This window comes from Corvus moneduloides, chromosome 2 (genome assembly GCF_009650955.1).
Source record: "Corvus moneduloides isolate bCorMon1 chromosome 2, bCorMon1.pri, whole genome shotgun sequence".
Taxonomy (NCBI): domain Eukaryota; kingdom Metazoa; phylum Chordata; class Aves; order Passeriformes; family Corvidae; genus Corvus; species Corvus moneduloides.
In genome coordinates this window covers 45,891,731-45,912,684 of record NC_045477.1, presented here as the reverse complement: position 1 = coordinate 45,912,684, position 20,954 = coordinate 45,891,731, and the positions used below count along the sequence as shown (strand labels likewise).

Here is a 20,954-nt window from a genome sequence, read left to right as displayed (position 1 = left end):
CCTCACTTCCTTCTTGAAAAATTACATGCATGTGCATGTTCCATAAACTTATGGTTCTGTTTTGATCAGTAAGCCACAATTCAGCTTTGTTGGTCAGCAGTTATAACCCTTATTTTTACTCAGTTACCTCTGAGTCCTCATAATGGCCATGGGTATTGGGGTAATGCCCAAAAACTTGTGGGTGACCCGAAGTACGTTTAGCAATGTTTATTAGTTTGCAGTCACTATCGTCACTCAGGTAAGCAGGGAACAAAGGTTACAAGGAAGCTGTAGCTGTGCCAAGGTATGAGGAGAATGATTCAGGAGCAGCAGCTCCCAACAAAAAATATAAGCTTGCTTGTTTTCCATGAGCAGCCTTTAGAAAAAAATCAATCTTCACAGAAGTTTCAGTACCTTCAGCCATTCAGTTAAACTTGTGGAAAATGTTGTTTATTTCTTATACAGAAGTAGGAAAAATGGGTTATAGAAATGAGCAATATAGAAATAATTGAGTGATATAAATGTGAGATTTACCTTTTGCTCTGCAATAATTCTTTGTACATATAGAGTAAGAGTCCAAACTAATCTCATATTTTTCTGGAGTTAAAGCTTTTTTTTTTTCAAGGTTACCAGTAAGTAGTTATCATATTGTGAACTGTCATTACAGTTACCTTTAAAAGTTTTTATATACTTATGCCCCATATATTCCTGGTGTTCTGTAGGTGTATATACCTCATGGTTTTCAGCTGTAGAAAAGACCTAAATTCACTGCTTATCTTCATCTGAATTGCAGTTGAATACTTACTTCCAAAATGCTTCATGTGTAAACAACTAGCTTGTGATGATTTGAAAACCAGTATTTTTATGTTCCACTCCCCCTCTCTGTCCCCAAAGGAAGATATTAGTGCCAGTCTTGATAGCAGTTGCTCTGAAAAAAAAGCAATTCGTGACTTTATGAAAGCAAGCGAAATATTGATGCAAAGAAATTCAGCAGATCTTGGAAAAATAAGAGAGCTGTTCCAGAAATATGGCTACAAACCACATGTCAAAGACTCTACAGGTAATATTTCTTGTCAATACAGTATGTGAAGAACAGCATCATTTTTGTAAAATGTTTCTCTTTATCTATGTGTATATTTCTATTAATTAAGAGATCAAGTACAACCATGTTATTTGCTTTATAATAATATCCAGAGGGTAAAAGATTTTGTTGTGATTGGTGCCATAAGAATAAACCAAAACACAAACACTTGGAGTTAGATCTTCTGGCATGCCTTTAGGTTAGTTTGTGTTGAGGTTTGGGTTTTTTTCAGTAATTATATTCAGAAAACGTGTTAGCAAGCATGTTTTTGTAACCCAGAGAATTACGCTGCTTCAGCTTCTCACACATGAGGAACTATTGTAGATGCACCTCCGTTGGTTTGTATTCATATGTGGTGGTTTCATTAACTTAAACCATCCTAGAGAAAATCTTAAAATGTCTGTTTCACAGCACAAATGGGGCAAGAGAAGAATGTGCAGGAATTAGGTGGCATGTGACAAGCAGTGGCAGCTTGATTGTTGGGGGAAGGAGGTCCTTAATCCAGTCAGAAAATGCACACACAACTGTCTGAAAAATCCAGATGTGCCAAATGAGTTAAAGTACTACAGCTGTCAGTACTACACATACTCCTTTTGGTATCAAGAGCCCAATCAGTCTTCAAAAAGCCTTTGATGGGGCCTTAACCTTCCCTGAGCATTATCCAGTCTTTACACAAAATTATGGTTGTGAACCATATTGATGTCCAAGTTAAGCTACTGTAGCTGTTTCACACAGATAAGGCAGAAGGCTCTGATTTTTATAGTACCTTTCTTCCTATACTCTCTTTGCTTTTAAATAAGTCTCCAAACAGAGTTACAAGGTTAAATTATTTTTAAGTTGTATTTTTAAGCTAAGCGTATCTGAAGACAAAATACCAGTGCATCCCAGAAGGTGCATTACTTTAAATAGCCTCCCTCCCCCTACCCACCTCACAGAATCAATTAAGTTGGAAAAGACTTCTGAATCATCAAGTCCAACCTGTGGCTGAACACCACCAAGTCAACCAGACCATGCCGTGTCCAGTCTTTCCTTAAACACCTCCAGGGACAGTGATTCCCTGGGAAGTTCATTCCAATGTCTAATCACCCTTTCTGTGAAAAAATTCTTGCTAATGTCCAACCTGAATCTCCCCTGGTGCAGCTTAAGACTGTGTCATCTTGTCCTACCACTTGTTACCTGGGAGAAGAGGCAGACCCCCACCTGGCTACAGCCTCCTTTCAGGGAGTTGCAGAGAGGGATAAGGTCCCCCCTGAGCCTCCTTTTCTCTGGGCTGAACACCCCCAGCTCCCTCAGCTGCTCCTCACAGGACTTGTGCTCCAGACCCTTTCACTTACTACATCATGCAGAAATTCATCGATGTTTTGGGGTGGTTTGGTTTGTCTAACTCCAGAAATGTACAGATTACACATTTACATATTTTTGCAGTGGACTCTTGTCATCTAAAAAACTATCTTCTCTCATAAGTTTTTAGTTGCTGCTTCATAACCTTTCTTCAATACTGTTTTTCTGAAGAATGAGCATTCTAGTACTGCCTGCAGCCTTTGCTCTTTCCCCAAAAACCTTTCATCTCTATGCAGGGAGAAAAATACTCTTGTGTAAAAATCTTTGAATTTCATTTTCACTAGAAATAGTATTTACCAGAGTGAATAATATTTAGCAGAGTGAAATTCAGTAAATATGTGACTTATAAATATAGCTTGATACAAGCTTTTGCTATCTGTTGTAGCTTCAGGTTCAATACTTTAAAGTGAAAGAAGGAATCTATTTTTTACAATAACAAGTAAAAAAATTTGAATACTGGGGAAGTGTCCGAATTTATTTTATAAATTCTTAAAACAGGAACTTCTGACGTAATTTTTTTTTCATTCCTTTTCTTAAAAAGAAGAGGAGGAGGAGGAGGAGGAAGTTAACCGTGAATCAGCAATGTCTGTCCAGAATAAATCTGATGAAGAAAAAGCAAATGATGTACCTCATCTATCTGCTTGTACTGAGAAGCCACTGTTGCCCAAAGACCCACTGCACAACCTCCAGCTTTCTGATTTTGGCCTTTCACAGTACGCTTTCTCCAGGCCTTGGAGTGCAGTGAAAGCACAGCACACAACAAGTGCACATCAACAAAAGCCAAAGAATGAGACTCCACTAAACCTGCGAACACCCCGTGCTTTGCCCAAAACACCGAAATGTAAGCTGAAGATGGATGATTATGAGTGTGTGACACCAAAACTTGAACACTTTGGCATTAGTGAACATACCATGTGTATGAATGAAGATTATACGATGTCACTTATTCATAAAACTTCGCAGACAATCAAAAAGTAAGTTACTGGAGTTCAGACTCTTTGTCTACTGAATTTTCTGTATTTTCTTCTTGCTGTACTAATTACTTGCTGCTATCACCCTTCTCTTTGTCTTCAGGTGGGTGATTGTTATCTCTTAGCTGGTTGGTCCTGCATTATTTAACTCTGTACACATCTTTTCACATACCCATTGCAGTGCCAAATGCTGACATGAAATACATCTGATGTGCTCCTTGCCTTGACTGCACCATAAGAATTTTCCATATACAATGTATTTGCAAAGAGAAAAACACAATGTGATCTGTTGTTTTCCTTAACCATGGGTTTGGGCCTGGGCTTGTCTGCCATAAATATTATACAGCCAGTGTAAAGGTTTCAGAAGCTTTAGTAGTGTTAACAGAAAACAGTTTGTAAGGCATTCAGTAAATTTATAGAAGCACTGTGTTGTTTCTAACATAAGCCCCACCTTACAGTTTGCTCCTTTTGTTCCAGTCTTCTGGAGCTGAAAAGACTTCTCTAGATTTTCACTGTTCTAATTATAAAGAAAAATAATTGCAGCAGTGAGGTCATGCACGTAGTTAATAGGTCATGTTTTTATAGTTAGTATTAGCAATATGTTCAATTTTAAAAGCTGACAGTACCTAAATACTTGATATTTAGAGAAATTGTTTGGAAAACAAGGATCATATGCATGAAAACCACTTAAAAAATTCTATGGGTTCTACTCATTGTAAAAACTAAAAATCATAGGGTTTCAACTATCTCCAAGACTTCAAAGATAAAACTGACTTGAAAAGTTACTTTTTTATTTAACCCAAAGTTTGAGATGTGTTCATCTAAGTAAAATATACTGCCTCATATCCTGCCTATACTGTCTGTTGGGGGGTTTTTTAAGCTTGGACATTTTGTAGAGAAGATCTAAATCTGATTATCATAGTTAAGATTACTTTTTAAACACTTAAAACAATTTTCTTTAAAGAGACAGTTTTGTGTGTCGGTTAGGGAAGCTTCCACATTTTGCCTGGTACTCTCTCTTAACTGCATGTGCCATTTTTTCACTAGAATATATTGGATATGAAAAAATAGTTTTTAAAATTTCTGTTTCCAGTGTTATGGAATTGATATTAAATAGCTTGTTACTTTGAAATCACTAAATTTTCTTTTAAAATAATTTTGGAATTTCTCCCTTGAAATAGTTATGTAATTACTAAAATTGCTTTAAAGCTCTATTGTATTTGATTAAGATAAACAATCTTATTTAAACTTAAAAATTCAATTAAAAATCTTTCAGTGTTCACAAGACACTTATTTGTTTAAAAGCAGAAAAGATTTCCTCTTGTTCTATAGAATTGCTTAGGCAACAGGCAGTTCAAAATAAAACCCCCAACACAGAATAGGCATCTGTCCTACCACGGACATCTTTTTGGTTGGTTTGGGTTTGGTTTTTTTTCTTAATGCATTAGCTTGAAATCTCAATGTATTTGGTCATTTGTGGCTGGACTGAACGTGTGCATACTACAAACTGCAGAAGAATCACAGATAATAAATCTATAAAACATTCATATTTGAGAAAACTATTTTTTTACTTGCATATTCATTAATGAATACTAGAAAAGCGATCAGGTTGGCAAAATTCCTTTAACTGTGACCTCTTCATAATACTTGAGAGCTAATTGGGGATTTGGTTTTCAGGTTGGTTAAAGGAGATGATAATGGAGGGAATTTGCCAGAAATGACAGTCAGGGAAATCATGGTTACTCCTGCATCAAAATCAAGTACGAGAGCTGAGAATGGTAAGTTAAAAATATATGAAATAAATATACATATGCATTTTTACAGAATGCATGTGTAAATGCATTGTAAGCACATGGTAAACTTAAATTGTATTTCTGGTTAAATATAGTTAATTCAGGGCAAGTCATTGTATGAGTACTAATGTGTAAAAAATGTTGATGGCTTCCATGGGAAAGTTTCTCACTTTATAAGGTATAAATCTTTCCTCATTCTTGCACTCATATCCAACTGGAATTATGCAGCAGAATTAATCATTTTGTAACTGCAGCTTACCCTTATTTGAAATAAAAGTACTGTTTTGCCAACTTAGCCTTTTTTTTTCTGAGAATACCCATTGGATCTGTTTAAAGACAGGAAAGAAAGGGGCTAGCAAGACAGTAATTCAAGACTTTTAAGAGTGATGCTAAAACTTCTTTGAGAGGAGAAATAGGTTATTTTAAAAATCCATAAAAATCTTGGGACAAACATAGTGACGATTGGGTAAATGAGAAGGGAAAGCAATGTTGATTTAAGCTGGGCTTCTGTTATATTCAGTAGTGGGACTAGAATGACTACTTGTTTCTGCATTTGCTGCTTTTAAGGAATATTGTAATTTGAATGGATCAAACAAAATATCAACTAAAATGATAAACATGTTTTAGAAAATGAGACTGGAACTGCTAATAGTTATATATGTGTGTGCACGCATATATTTTTAATTTTATTTCGCTCACCCTTGATAGCAGCAGCTGACTGGATGGCTTCTCCTATGGTATTTGTGTTCTGTACTCCTGATGTGAAGGTCTCTTGCAAAACAAATAGTACAGTATCATCAAGGTCGCCAGAGACAAAGGAACAGCCTTTTCCCAGTCATGCAGCAACACCACAGTGTCCAGATTTTCAAACAAGATGGCTAAAAGCAGAAGCTAAGGTAGTAAATAGCAATTATATACATTTTCACTTACTTTGCCATAAGCAGATTTTTAAATCTCAGTTTGGTATTCTTTTCCAATACTGTTTTTTTCTTATGTCACTGTAAAAGTTTTTTCTAATCATAATTCTGTAAGAGCATTTACTAAATATTTTACCTAACATAAGTAAATTAACTGAAGGCATTTAATACTACTTTTGCAGCAGCAGGTAAAGCCAGGGGGGAAGATTGAGTCAATGACAAAGAAGGATGCAAAAGATACACAATACAAAGAAGATAGAATTCCTTTTGCTGGGCGCTCTGATGAGAATCTTAAACATTTTGGGGACTCTTCCCCTCCCAAACTGAAACACTATGACCAGTTACTCAATACTCCTCCACCTCCAGAAATAACAAGGATACCAGATGATGTTCTAAAGGTTAGCTAATATGCTTTTTTCCCCTATTTTTAGTATCAAAATACTAAAATTAAAAGAGCCTAGTTCTATCTGTAATCCATCTGTTTTGAGTTCTTAGGTAATCCTTTTTATTCCTGTTTAATGTTTCCTATAGATTCTTTCCCAATATAATCATAAGGTAGACTCTTCTAAAGCCAAGGAAATGGAGACCAAGGCAGGAAATACTACAAGATATGAAAGTGATTCCACTGATTACTGCAACAAAGAGAACAGGTATGATTACATTTTACAAATTTGGTTAAGAAATTTTATTTGTAGGAGGTACAAAGAGGCTTTAATGTACTGAGAAATTCATGCGGTTGCTTGCTCCTCAACTACCAAAACAGCTCTTGCTTCTGTGACTAAGTAACTGGATTTTGGCATGGTAAAAACTACCCATTTTTAAAGAACAGATATTATAGTTGATGGTGTGTTTGGATCCTCCCAAATTTAAAGCAAACAAACAAAAAAACCAACAAAACCACCAATGAAAAGGAAGGCAGAGTTTTACTGTGGGTTTATCTGTAGGTATACTTTGCTTTGTGGCAATCAAAGCACCAGTGAATGCTTTCTGAGTAAATTTAGGCAATAAACCAAAAGAATTTGGTGAAAAGTATCTAAGTGAGAACTGTTTTCACAGTTGTTTTGACAAAGACAAAATTCTTTGAACTGAAAAGGTACAATAAGTATGAGTAACCTTAGAACAAGTGAATAATACTTTTATAAAGAACACCATCAATTTGAATATAAAGAAGTTTTTATGACAACTTTATCAAAGTGTAGATATTCCTGATTCAATGTAATATATATATTATGCTAGTTGATTATCTGTTAAACTTAGAGTCTCTACAGATTATTTTAATAGGAGGTACAAAAGGTACAAACCCCAGAGTTCCAGTAAGGAACAAAACCCAGAGTGAGACTGATAAAAGTTGGTATCCTACTATACTTAGGAGTTGGAATCCATTTGAGTAATCTCACTTTAGCTGATCCTTCATTTTTTGTTGTCAAGATAAAAAAGACAAGTTTTCAATATTTTTGTCTTCTGCTAATTCAAAATACGATTCAAATAAGCTCACAAACACATCTGGGTATATTTTCAGAGGATATCGTGGAGTTTTCAGGCCAAACATCTGAAATGAAACTGAAGACCATGTTGAAACTGTTTCACATTCATGGATCTTGTCACCAAATCATAACAAGTTCAAAAAGCAAAAGGAAATACTGGTGGGAAGAAAGAGCCATACCAAGAAAAAGCTTTTTTAATGGAGAAAAATTCTTTATCCATGATGTGGATAAACTTGTTTGAACTAACAGCTTGTGCTTAATTTTCTATGGACATTATTGCCAAAATATATTGAGGGGTTTTAAATATATTACACTTCAAAGAGGAATGGAGATTCATGTTCAGTTGTTTGTTGTGTAGGATTGCATTTGCAGTAGGCTGTAGAGAGTGCAGTTAGGTTGTAATAGAAAGAAAGTCCAGTATAGTGCTTAAAAAAGTGGGTATCTCTGGCTCTTCTGGTGACTCCTACACCGTTCCAGGGCTGAGGCTGAAGTCGGGTACCTCAACAGTCTTTGGTATCATCAACAGAAACAAGTAATTTTTTTTGTATTGGAAGAGTAACTCCTTCTTTACTGTTTAAAGCACTTTGGTGCTTTTAGTGATTTCTGCAGTGCCAAGATGTATCTGACGCATTCCTGCATCAGACTGGCTATTACTTCTCTGGCAGACAAGTGTTTCCCATGCAGCTTCTTTCTTAATATACATCGACATAGTTATCAGGTGCTACGCATCTGGTTTCTTTGTAGTCTGGCTGGACTGTTAAATTATTTGAAAATGTGGAATTGATATTGGTTATGTGTTTCTTCAACTGCTGGAAGAATTGGCTGGCAGGAGTGTAGGTGATTGCTTCCGCTCCTGCTGCTGCCATGTGTATTCTCTTCAGTGCTGCTGTCACTTCTAAATGTGCACATCTAACCCTGCAGTAGCTGACCAAGCTTAAGTTCTCAGAGCTGTTTGGCACTCTTTTGGTAGTCATAGTAATTAGGACTTTGTTCTACTAGCACTTTTACTGTTTTCCACTAGAAAACCCAGCTGCATACCCTTGTTTGGAGCCAGTTTGCTGTTTGCAGTGTCAGCTATTCCTCTGACTCCAGGTCTGCTCTTATCATTTGTCTTCCAGTTGTTGACTGAAAGTCTATCATTTATATGAGGGCAAACATGCAACGCATGAGAAAGGAGAGACTGTCCCAGGAGATAGGGATAAGGGGATGCTTTTCTGAACTCTCAGCTCCACATTTTTTTAAGTCTTCAGAATATGCAAACATCTAGAGATGCCTACAAGTATTTCTTCAGTTGCTTAGACAGACTTGTCCTGATTAAAATTTAACAAGTAAAGGTGCCTTTTTCCTGCTATTACAGTCGTTTTCCAGGATAAGTGTACATCAAATTAATTGGAGAAGGTGATTTTCTACTAGTTCTGACCTGAGCACGCTGTCATAGAAAAAGCTAGTTTCTGTTTAAAAGAAAAGTATGTATTAATGTGTCAGTCTGTGAGGTTAATTAACACTTTGGGATACAAAATAAATCTGTCTCAAATGCTTGTTGTCTGCTATAAGAACATTTATTTGTTCTACCCATCCTCTTCAGAGAGTGAAGGCCACACCCTCTTCCAGCTTTTTCATAGATTGAAGCCTGGTGGGGTGAATGCTGGTTCTGAAATTTCATGGCCTTGGAAAGGTACAAAGTATTCTTGCTGCAGAGGAAGAGTGTTTCAACCCGACAGATTTACCACCGCTAAACAGGAGGGATTTCACAGCCTTCGTTTTCCCTCCACAGCACTTTATGACTACTTTCTTGCCCAGAGGCAAGCCAGATCTCCTTTTAATATGAAATGGAACAAGCAGCACTTCTGTCCCAGACCTTGCTGTATTCCCCTTGCCTTCAACTAACAAAATTCACAAAAGAGCTTTGGGAAGTCTTTCCCCTAAACTTGGGAACACCTCAGCACTCCACTGTACTTTCCTGCATTAGGGAACTGTGGAGTTGCACCTTGCAGTGCTGGGGTTCTCACTGCAAGGCACTCGCATCATTTTGCTTGCCTATTAATATTTTGTGCTACATATCATTAATATGAGAAAGGCTCATCCTGCTGCACTCTAAAGTTAGTAACGTGTCAAAGTGGGAATGATGAGAAAGTACTTAAATTTTACATGTTGGTTTGTTGTGGAGTGAATTTCTTCAACAGCATTGGCCTGTCAGGAAGTGCAGTTTGGATAAACAGCTAAATAAGTAGCAAACCTCTTGCAGAAGCAATGTACAGTCATCACCTGAAAACAAGCAAAATTCCCAGAGTATGGTTCTGTGTTGTGCTTTATTTAGTTTAACTGGGCGGGGGGGGGGCTGCTTCCACTAGAGGCTGTTTCACCAATTCCCCTGCACAGAATCTAGGGATTGTACAGTTTTACAATCGATTTCTTCACTTGCCAAGACACTGAAAGGCTAATTACTTTTGTTTTCTCTTCTCGTTTGTCCTTCCCAACAGTAATCTCAAGCTCAGCTTTTGCCCATGTGAGTGCTGGATCAGATGTAAGGGAAGGGCAAGAACAGGATCACATCTCCTAGCAGTGCCTGCTCTCAGAAAAGATTGAAACCAGCACAAAATTGCTCTTTAGTATTTAAGAACATCTGAAAAGTAACCAAAAAAGCGTAGCCTTTACTTTTCCTTCATTTGCTGTGGTTCTTAATATTTTCTCTTTTTTTGTTGTTTGTTTTAAATATATAAAATTTGTCAGCTAACAGAAGCTTCTCTCCCTAATGCCATTTATTGTCAAAGGAGCATCTCAATTGTTCTGCCCAGGAAGCCCCTTAATAAGGTGGTCAGTGCTTTCTTATCTGGGAAATACTTTGCCTAAGGTTGAACACAATTTTAGATCTTTCAGTGAAATGAAACTTCCCAGATGGTTGTCAAAGGGATAATTGGTAAGCATTACTTCTAGTGCCTCCCACTGTGCTTTTATTGATGTTTTTATTAACCACTGAAGCAATAATTGGAGTCCAGGCTTCCTTGTTTTTTTAAAGCACCATGGATGCTTTAAATTTCCTGTAAAATGTCATATTTGCTTTGTTCTTACTTGTCACTATTCAAATGTTCCAGCACTCACGGTGGTTGCACATGCTCCATCAACAGCTGTAGCTGGTGTTGGATCTGCCTTCTGTTTTGGGAGTACCTTGTTGTTTCCCCATGGGACAATAATACAGATATTGTGGCATTTATACGGAACAAAGAAGATATCCAGTGGCCACACTATGGAAGCATGTGTGTGTTAGTCCAGAGGAGTACAACTCTCTAACAGGAAGACATTGGCTGATGTTGCCTATATCAACTTAAATGTAAAACCTTATGCTGTTCTTGCACCAATACCTATTTTTACAAAGAGGCAATTGACATCATAGTAGGGAGCTGACCAGATCCATTAATTTCTTTGAACTTGTCTTGCCTAACTCAAGTTGAAGAGTTTAAAAAAAAAAGTAGCACAAATGTGCATTTGTGGGAAATACTCTTTTTTTTAAACCCAAGTCACACAAAGTCCAGGCACGAGAGCTGAGACAACAACAGCAGATAATTGATTTGCTTTGGTTTTGGCAGGTTGAACCTTAGCTGTTGCATTACTTACAGTGCTGATCTTTGAACACCACCCTGGCTGTCATCATTCACTTGCTCTGACACAATAGGATTTCAGAGACCTCCTCATTTTTCCATGCTTTCCATTACAAAAGTGAGATCTTGCTGATAATGCTTAATATTTTCCTGCTGCATTGCAGCTGTTTCTGCTTTTGACCAGAGCTGTAAAGTAGAATTTAAGTGTCCACAACTGCTCCAGTCAGACAGCAAACATGGAAGGAGGACTGTGTCTAGTAGTGCCCAGGTTACTGATGTATGTGTGTATGAGTGAGTTGTCCTCACTCCTTAAACTACAGAGGGAATTAACCCCCACACCAGGACCTTTCCCAAAGGTGTTGCAGAATTTATATCAGGCTTGTGCTGCCACTGCAGCAAAGGAGCTGGCTGCTCTTCTGATGCTGTAGTCTCTGTTCCTGGACATATGTACATGTGTATACACACACATATGTACCTGTATTGGAGGGGTAATGAAATGAGAAGGTGACTGTGAAAACTTAATTAAGGCCTGAGCATGTGGAAAAGAATCATTTTTCCTCCCCTTGTTAACTGAAAGCCTGGCTAATGATCAACAGTGGCAGCAATATTTATGTAAGGTGTAACAAGGTAATGGTGGGGGGGTTCTTGGTGAGGAAAAAAATAGCATTTTTGATATACCTTCTTTTCTATTTATTAGATTGAAAAAAACCATTGCCTTAGGTGCATAAAATGAGGGGACTAAATTGAAACTAAGAGTCAAGTTTGCTTGGGGACACACAGCAGACAGTCCTTCATGGCAAGCCAAACCTAGACAGACAGGAAACACACACCAGAAGGGACACAGAAAGAGCAAGCCCCATCTATGGGAGCAGGGCAGCCTCCAGTAGGTGCTGCTGAGGGTAAAAAAAGAAATTAGGGGAAGTTATCTCGGTTCTGTAGCTGGGTCTGTTTGATGGTGCTGCACCCCACAGGCAGGAAGTGGAATGCTTCTGACCTGCCAGGGAGCCCAGCTCACCGGGCTTGCTGCTGCAGCCAGAAGCCAGGGAACACAGGCTGGAGACCTGTGGGAGTGATCTGGATGTTTGTCACTGGTTGGAGGCAGAGAAGAAAGGACAGGGAGAAGGGGAGGCCTGGAGAGACACCTGGAAGGGAAGTGGGGGTAGGTGTGGTATCCCTGGCAGGGCATGGGCAGGAGGCAAGAGCTGCCTGGGCTGCTGGGCAGGGGGGGTTACCTCAGAGAAATGTCAAATTCAGGAAACCTTTTCTGGAGAGCTGTCATCCTAGTTCTTTGCCTTACTCAACTGGGAGGTAAAAAGCTTTGGAGGAGTGGTTGCTATTGACAGGGTAGACGTGTATCAGAGTTGTGTCTCTTAGGCCTTTAAACATCCAAGAAAGAAAAATACCTCATCCAGCTGCATTGATGAGGGACAAAAATTCCTCATCAAATTGCTGCATACAACGCAAATCCTGTGGATTGACAAATCTGGATACAGTGTTGTCTACACCACTTCCTGAGCATATGGGATTGCTCACTGTTGGTGACCGTGTTTTAATTTCCCCAAACCACAGTGCTCTACATATTTTGCTCTTTTTAAGGACTGACATCCCTCCTCAACTTTCATAGTAGCTTTCGGAGTCAAACACAACCAGGTCACTGACTGAATTCCCTCCTGTGCACTATGAGCTGAGCTGGTGACAGCTTTCACTTCCCTTCCACACCTCTTGCCACATCTAGATGGTTGCACCCTGGTGCTGTCTGCTTTCACAGCTGCTGCCATCAGCTTGGATTGCCAGGTGGATTGTTGATGCAGGAAACCCCCAACCTGAACTACACTAATCTCTCAAGTGTCTTTTCCCATAATAATAGGCTCTGCACTTCTGCATTACCTTTCCGTGTGATTTGAGGACAAGAGATGTTTATCCTGAAACAGCTGGGGAAGAAATCAGCTGAGGTTTATACATTCACAGCAGTCAAGGAAAGGTAAACTCCTCAACCAAACCAGCTGAATGAACTATTTGCTACTGAAGGCAGTCCCGCACGTTCATTTCCTGGCAATTTTGCTTCATATTGGCCACCACATATAAAGGCAGTAGCTGTTCTTTTTCTCCACCAGCTGGGCAGACACCAGCATTCCCTGGCCATGTCTCCCATTCCAGCAGCAAAGTCAAGTCACCTCCCAGAGCAGCTGAGTCACAGCCACAGGCTCAGTTGCTGCTGTTGCCTTATATAGTGACTACATTTAAGAATTATCCTTATATGCAATTAAAGCAAAAACCAGCATACAAAACTGAGGAAATGCCCATATTCCTGTGTACCTCTAACGGCAGGTTTGTCCTTCCCTTTAGTGGGAGCTGTGCAATTCTGTAATTAGGTGCTGGTTACCGCACGCATTTTGCATGACAGATGATGCCCCGGGGCAATCAGTGAGACCACTTAGCAGTGGTCTTTGCTTTTCTGTCTGTCCAGGTCTGTCAAGCGTCCCCAACCTGAGCAAGCCTGCCCCTGGTAACACAAGTCCCTGAGCTGTTCTGACATGGATTCCTCACAGCAGCAGTATTTGGAGCACCACTGCCTCAGATCAGAGGTGACTGTGCCACAGAAAAACATCCCACCCATGCCAATTCTGGCAATAAATCAGCTCCACTGCCACTTTCAGGCTCAGTCCTTTACAAGCAGCATTTATAAGTGTCTTTTCTTGAGCTCTCTTTAAAAAAAGGTGGGGAGCACTTTTCAGTCTTAGGGGAGAAGTGACTCAGATGTAGGTGATTCTGCAAATGAGAGACATTCACGAAGGCTGAAATTGCAGCTCCCTAACTCAGAACCCAGAGAAGGGGGATAGAAGAGGGTTAAGCCATGAGCTGAACTGAACCTAAAATCCCTCAGGCTATACTGAACCAAGGGACTCCTGCGAGGAAAAAACCCCAAAATAGATCACAGCTCATGAAGCAAAGCACACCTTGTCCTCAGCAGACAGGAACATTTACTTCTGTCGAAGCCTCTGCTCAGGCCTTAGGTGAGGAAAGTGGAAGTTCTAATGAGCAGTTACTGCTTCTACTCCTGCTCTTGCCTTGCCCTGAGCACAGGGGCTCAAGGTGCAGAAACCAAGCACGTGGTCCTGCCCGGACCAGCTGGATGCTCTCAGCCAAGGACCGAGGACAGCTGGACCCTGCTGGAAGACCAGAGGCACCTGCATAACTCAGCATCTGGCAAGCAGCAAGCTAAGTCCCACACTGCACCGCTTTGCTGAGAAATGGGTCACCCTTTCCTCCTCCTGCTCCTTCAGGTACCAAACAACACCACACACACCAGTTTTCCAGTTGCCCCGTGGACAACTGAGATCCCTGAGCTACCCCGTCCTCCATTTTCCGATTCTAGAAGCTGACTGCTGACCATCCCTCAACACCCCCCAGCTTCATTAGTAACTTCTAACACAGAGCAGCCTCAAGCATCGATACACCACAAACGATCAAAAGATTAATAACATCAACTTTTATTCCAAACAAGACAAAACTACAGAACACCTGTAATCCTCCTGGTCATATTTCATGGAAGTCTTTTAAACACTGGACAGACTAACTTGCTATTCAAACTATAACAATGAGGGATAGGATGATGGTGCTGCTAAAGGGGTTTCTTCTAAACAAACTAAAAGTTAAGGTTTAAGAGTTAACTTTCTTCTACAATGTTCAGCTTTGTCTTCAGGTGCTTAGCAACAAAAGCAAAAAAATAAGCCTGCTTTAGAACAGCAAGTAGGAGTAAACAGAATATGTAATCATACAAAGAAGGAAGAGTTTAGTAAGGTCTCATGCGGCTTGATGGGGGTGGTGCACGATTTGGAGGAGTAATTGCTATATCCAAGTAGTCTCCTATCTGGAATTTCTGAGACTGCAGTGTCATGGAATCATCTGTGCCCTTCCTGCCTGACATGGTGCTGCCGATCTCCTTCACCCTGTGAGTAGCAGAGGAAAGGCAAGTTAGTTATCAGCAGCCAATCTCTCCAGATGTCCAAAACAGGAACTGCACCAGATCACAACCCCTTTCCCATGCCATTCCCTGCACTGCACACATGTGGCTGTGTACTCAAAACGCTCAGTTTTCTCTGCACTCCTGGGTGCACCAAGAAAAGCTACACCAAACTCTCTTTCTGACAGGGCAGTGGAGCCCTCTACCCTATTATGTTAAATACTAGCAAGAACCCCTTACCCCCTCCCATACAGACAAAGCACAAGACCCCGCCAGATTCCAGAGTAGGGTACATCCACTGGATGCTGACAAAGATTAGCACATGCCATTTCGGAAGAGAGACACCTGCAACAAGATCACTGCTGTAACTCAGGTGCAAGACCTACCAGGAAGAAAGCATTATCTCAAGTTGGAGGGCCATGCTCCAGCTGCCAATACAGCAATCAAAGCCTTCAAGTACACTGGCTCATTGTTTTGGGAACACATTAACAGGGATGGTCATCAAGCACAATTTAGAGTTTGTAGCAGTCATAATACAGAACTTAAGAAATTTAGTATGTGGGTTCTGAACTTTAAAACCAGTGTTAATGAAGAATAATCCAATGCTCTGGTGCCCAAAGTATTCTATTAACTCAGAGAAGAAATTTCATTTACCTATAGCCAGGCCTCTTGAGATCTGTAAAAACAATTGCAAAGTTGAAATGTGTGCCCTTCTTCCGTGCTTCTGGGTAAACTTCTTTCACTAAGCTGGTCAGCTCTTTCAGAGTTGCATCCATCCTAGATTAAACAAACAAACCAAAGTGCTTCACACTCTCAAAGGAACAGTCATAAAAGCTTCCCAAAACTTTTAATATAGAATCAATACATTGCTCCAATTTAACCATACGTTTCTTTGCCTTGGCATACCCTGTGACCACAGTTATCGACTGTAACACCTGGGAGAATTCACCGCTTACTGCACACTGGAGCCAACATGCTCCAGTGCAACTGTGTCTGATTCACTGCCATACTCAAGAGGAATCTCTTCACCTCTATGCACATTTCAACATCTGCATTTCCACATCTCTCTGAACAGTTACCATTTAAACAGCAGGAGCCTATTTTTTTAAATGCGTTAATGCATTTGTACAAGGCACAATGTAAGAGTTTCCTCACTTAAGCTGACATCTGTATTAGAGAGAGTTGCTCTAATAATAACTATTAGTGGAAATGTAAGAAAAGCAGAAAAAAAAATAGTTTTCCATTTGTGCCCTAGCAGGCAGCAGTCCTTTATCCAGCCTTCAACCAGAGCAGGGCTACAGCTCATGTCTAGCATTTCAAGAACAGAAGTACTCAATCATCGCAACGAAAGCGTCTCTGATTATAGAGACTGTGCACTCACTTCAAGCTTCAGGCAACCAAGGAGCAGTGTGTTGACAGACAATGCCCATTCTGACTTCTGCAGATGGCAAACAACTCAGACACCACCAACAGCCTGGACAGAGTCCATAAATCCCACTTAGAAGTAAATTAGAACTGCATGCTTTGGTAGCCACAAAAATGGATTTCTTCAACTACACAACATACTGAGTTACAACTCTGGCAAACATCATGAAGACAAAGGCAGGTTTAAAAAGTAGCCTAAGTCCTTTTCAAAGGCATTCTTCAAAATACTACAAACAATACCTAACATGTTTACAACAAGTTCTCAAAAATAAATAAATAAATAAATAAATAAATCTGACAGTGATAAAAAGCAGCTCTCTGTTATGCAAAAAGAAAACTCATTACTCCACTCTCAGAAGGGTCTGAGTTAAACCAACAAACCATTCACACTACAGTTCAAGCCTTCTGGGACAACTACTTCTCTTGGATAAACGGGGCTGTTGGAACAAAATATACACATTAAAGGAAAACGTCTGCGTTGAGTAGATGCGTTGTGATAACCATCGCCACAGCACAAGCCACCGATTACATGCAGCAGTAATTGGGCAATTCAGCCGCACTAAGTCTCAGTGGCTGAGCGCTCACTGCTGCGCAAAGTTGTGCTTCCAGACATGCCCCCTCTCAGCTGCCAGGGCACAGCCAGAACCGCTCCACTCCAGCGGCGGCGAAAACTCCCCCGCGTTTCCTGCTCCGACCGGAGCCTGCACAACTCCCCCCGGCACCTGGGACCCAGGCGAGGCCGCGCTCGCCCGGTGCCACAGCCAGGCGTAGAGGAGGTGCCACTCACCAGGTGTAGATCTGCAGCTCGCTGGAGGGCACGTTGCCGCGGGAGAACTCGTCCATGCGGTGGTGCCGCCCATTGTTGGTGGTGAAGACGCGAAGCAGCAGCGGGCACGTCTGCGGGGTGAGAACGAGGATGGGGGTGAGGATGGGGGCGAGGAGCCGCAGGGGTGGGGATTGGGACGAGGGGCCGTTCGCCACGCCCCCCCCCCACCCGCGGCCTGAGGCCCCACGTCGTCACCAGACGCTCAACACTCCCCCCACCCCCGCTCCGCCCTTGGAGCGGCCGGCGGAGCGGCGCGGCACGACCACCCAGCACTCCGGACACCTTCTCACGGTCGATCGGCTTCTCCGGCTCCTTCTTGATCTCCTCCTGCGTCACCCGCGACTCCACCGCCATCTTGCCGCGCCGCTCCCGGATGTCCCGCCGCGCGCCGCCCATCTCGCGAGAGCAGGGACGGGGGCGGCCCCGGTGGGGCTCCTCCCCCGGGCCTGAGGCACCGCCCTTCCCTCGGGGAGCCGCGGGTAGAGCTGGGCTTAGTGCAGGGCTTTAAGGTCGGGGCGCTGTGCCCTCCGCCGCTCTAAGTAGCAGCAGGGTGAAGTGAATTAGCGGGAAACCTATTTAGACTATAATTTCCCTTAATATTGCATTCAGGGAAAGATCAAATGCATACGCTTCCCATTTACGGTCTTGGGGTCTTATTCTATCAGTGGAATCTTTCATTAGGTTAAATTTGAGTCTGTGGTTGTGTCTCACAAAATAAGTGGGAATATATACCGTCTATAAAAGAGTAAAAAATACGTGGTTTTGTGATGTGATAGCTTTTTTAAAATGTCGAGAGTTGCTTGTTACTCAGAGCAGTGTGGGGAGAGGGGTTCAGTTGTTTTCGCAGAATTTACACTTGGATTATTTCCTCTGAATTTATTTCTCATTTTGAGAGTAAAACAAAATTAAGTTTCTCTGTAAAATTATGCAGAAGCATATGTGCTTGCAGGTGCAAAATAATCGCATGTCAGGGACGCAGAGATTCGCTGGGGCTGGAAGGGAGCTCTAGAGGAGGCTGCCGAGTCCAAACCCCTGCTCAAAGCAGGATCAGCAAGGGCTGGTTGCCCAGGGTCAGCTCTGTGTCCATTCTAAATATACCCAAGGATGGAGATCTCTGGGCAACCTGCTCCAGTGCTCAGTTGCCTTTGCAGTTAAAACAAAGAAAAACAAAAAAAAAAAGGTCATTTCTTTTGTCAGTTTGTGCCCTTTACCTCTGGTTCTGTGGCTGGGCATCGCTGAGAAGCCTGGCTGTCAGTGTTCTCCTGCCTGCCAAGTATTCCCACACAGTGAGCCATCTCTCTGAACAGCCCCGGCTCTCCCAGCCTGTCCTCATGCCACACATTCTCCCATCCCTTAACCACCCCGCTAAGCCGTATTCAATGCTATATTATTGTGGTGTGCCTGCACTGCTCACACAATTCTCTGTTGGTGCTTGCAGCAGAGATCAGCGTGGGTGCCACTGGACCTGTGTCTCAGGGTCCCTGTTGTGCAGTGTACGTCTCCGAGTCAGGGAGTTCAGGGTGTGTTTGGGCTACTGTCCCGAGTGTTAGTCTGGCACCAGATGTAAGTATAGTTAAGTTCTGCATCCTAAAAAAAGCAGGTGCTTGTAAAGGTGTTGTAAGTGTTGGAGTACCTGTGCTCTAAGGGTGATGTTGTGGTTTGATTTCACTCTTCCAAACACTGTAGATGCATGTTTCAAAGGTATTAATTATTAAAAAAATATTTAGGGGAGAAAAATATTGTAAAAATATATTCACATATGTTTCTGTGTACATCATAAAGAAGAAAAAGGGTTATGAGTCCATACTATAAAAAAAAAGCTCTTGCATTTTGCTCTAATATAACCAACAGTATTTGGTTTAAAATGTTGATTTATGGCTCACCAAATACAAGATGAGAGAACCAGCAACCTACTGAGGTTTGAGGAACTGAGTTCACACTCAGTTTTTATTAACTTCTTTTTGTAGTAGTCTGGATAGTGTTGTACAGTTTTTAATCTACATTAAGTTACAGCATATCATCATTTTGTTGCCATGGGCAATGACTCAGCCTTGCCACCATTTGTGGGATTTGATTTCTCAGGCAACTATGCAGTTTATTACTCTGCTAAATTTAATTACATCTGCCATGATCATACACACTTTGGGCTCAGTGTGTGAACTATCATTTCCGAAACAAAGGAATTTATGTCTAGAATCAAGTATTTTAAAGGAACAGCTGTAACAAATAAGGTGCAGTTCTGCTACAAATCTGAGTAGTTCCTTCTGCTAGAACTTTTGGAGTACACTATTTATGTGAAAAATTACTCTAGTGGGCCTGAGTTTTAAGTAAATTAAAACATTAATTAATTGTTATGCATGAACTGTATCAACAAAATTTATTATCAGTCTAAAATCTTAGATTCTTATGTTACGTGTTTGGAAGCAAAGGTTGAAAATTATGTGGAAATGAAAATGCAGTGATGTGACTGCGGGGTGCGGGTTTTACTCAGGATGGGGCTGTCTGGTTAAACAAGGCATAACACCATAAGCTGGGTTCCCACAGCTTTAGGCTGAGGTCTCACGTGTACTGGAGTTGGTCCAACTGCTTGCTTTTGCCAGAGGAGGGGGATTTAGCTCCCGCTGCTTGTCCTTAGTCACGTGAGGGGTTTTTCCCTCCCTTCTGCCAGGCATCTCACTAGATGCTTCCAAAAATAAGTTAAGTTCCCCAGTTTAAGAGGAAACTATCTAGTGGGGGCTGGCTCTCTGTCAGTTAATTTCATTTGACACTTTCTAAACTGATTCCACGATTGCTAGACCTGTTTGGTGCAGGGTGAGTGGTGGGAAGTGCAGGTCCAGGAGCAGCTGGGAGGTGGAGGGAGAGAATAGGACTGGAGTAGGGGGTGTCCCTTCAGTGCCAGTGAGATGGTTGATTGCCTCACCCTCCCTTCACATTTCCTTAGGTTTTGCGAGGCGTGAGGTCTCCTCTGCTTGTTCAGGGATGCTGTATGCTGTGCAAAAAATGTCTGTACATGCAAACACATATATATAGGGTGTGCTGTAAGGAAAATGAAAGCTCCTCACCGAGGTAGTGAGGCAGGGTAAGACTGTGCATAGGAGCAAGTCTTCAGCCTTTGTTGTTGTGAAGGCCCAAAATATGACTCAAAAACTTTTTCAGCTGTGAGTGCCTGTAGAGCAGGAGACAAGTGGTTTGGAAGTGTGAATTGCCTCTTTAAGTATTGTTACCAGATGTTCCTAAGGAAGTGGTTATTTAAATAGCAAACCGTGAATTGTTTGTTGGGGCATCTAGGACAGGTACGAATGAGATGGCGAGTTGGTGCTGATAGGATATGGGACTGGGCAAAGCTGCCACAGCCCTTTAGAGAAGAGCACTGTGGGTCAAGGAGCCTACAAAACACTTACCGTGAGTAAATTGTGACTGAAAGGAAAAAACAAAAGGAGCAGTTGGTACAGGGTAACTTAAAACTTTCTAGGCAGAACGGAAGGATTGTAGCAAATGACAAATGTCCTTGGGAAGATACAGAAAGTAATGGCATAGCTGAGCCTGGGATATCAACCATTGAGGCAAACCTCCAAGA

General features: G+C 41.4%; 2 protein-coding genes and 1 long non-coding RNA gene across 13 annotated transcripts in view; 1 reads left to right on the top strand and 2 right to left on the bottom strand.

The window, feature by feature from the left end:
• Nucleotides 1–20,954, top strand: part of SKA3 (spindle and kinetochore associated complex subunit 3) — a 38,969-nt gene that overhangs the window by 1,921 nt on the left and 16,094 nt on the right. The window contains exons 3-10 of one of the 11 annotated variants that reach the window (XM_032099399.1): nt 874–1,039; nt 2,943–3,375; nt 5,050–5,150; nt 5,874–6,061; nt 6,265–6,480; nt 6,614–6,732; nt 13,030–13,143; nt 13,630–13,754. In XM_032099399.1, the coding sequence (XP_031955290.1) occupies nt 874–1,039; nt 2,943–3,375; nt 5,050–5,150; nt 5,874–6,061; nt 6,265–6,480; nt 6,614–6,732; nt 13,030–13,066 (1,260 nt within the window). In that variant the 3' untranslated portion in view covers nt 13,067–13,143; nt 13,630–13,754. Of the gene's footprint in view, nt 1–873; nt 1,040–2,942; nt 3,376–5,049; nt 5,151–5,873; nt 6,062–6,264; nt 6,481–6,613; nt 6,733–7,601; nt 9,105–10,046; nt 10,523–13,029; nt 13,220–13,629; nt 13,755–20,954 lie in introns of those variants that run through there. The other 10 variants (XM_032099400.1, XM_032099396.1, XM_032099395.1 and 7 more) reach the window with 10 other exon arrangements.
• LOC116439626 lies at nt 580–6,044 on the bottom strand. Its single transcript, XR_004238214.1, has 3 exons — nt 5,865–6,044; nt 3,824–3,889; nt 580–907 (listed from the first exon to the last, which is right to left on the bottom strand). It is a non-coding gene; the product is annotated as an uncharacterized LOC116439626 (long non-coding RNA).
• On the bottom strand, nt 14,632–17,811 carry SAP18 (Sin3A associated protein 18). The gene is made up of 4 exons (XM_032099410.1): nt 17,660–17,811; nt 17,339–17,448; nt 15,781–15,903; nt 14,632–15,112 (listed from the first exon to the last, which is right to left on the bottom strand). Exons 1-4 carry the CDS (start codon nt 17,771–17,773, stop codon nt 14,956–14,958), a joined length of 504 nt encoding a protein of 167 aa, XP_031955301.1. The 5' UTR covers nt 17,774–17,811; the 3' UTR covers nt 14,632–14,955.

What these genes read in the sequence shown, in the direction of transcription:
- SAP18 (XM_032099410.1), bottom strand. Translation starts at nt 17,773, where the DNA reads ATGGGCGGCGCGCGGCGGGACATCCGGGAGCGGCGCGGCAAGATGGCG. An exon ending in AGCCGATCGACCGTGAGAAG is followed by an intron (nt 17,449 to 17,659) that starts GTGTCCGGAGTG and finishes CTCACCCCGCAG; the next exon opens with ACGTGCCCGCTGCTGCTTCG. An exon ending in GAGCTGCAGATCTACACCTG is followed by an intron (nt 15,904 to 17,338) that starts GTGAGTGGCACC and finishes TGTTTAATCTAG; the next exon opens with GATGGATGCAACTCTGAAAG.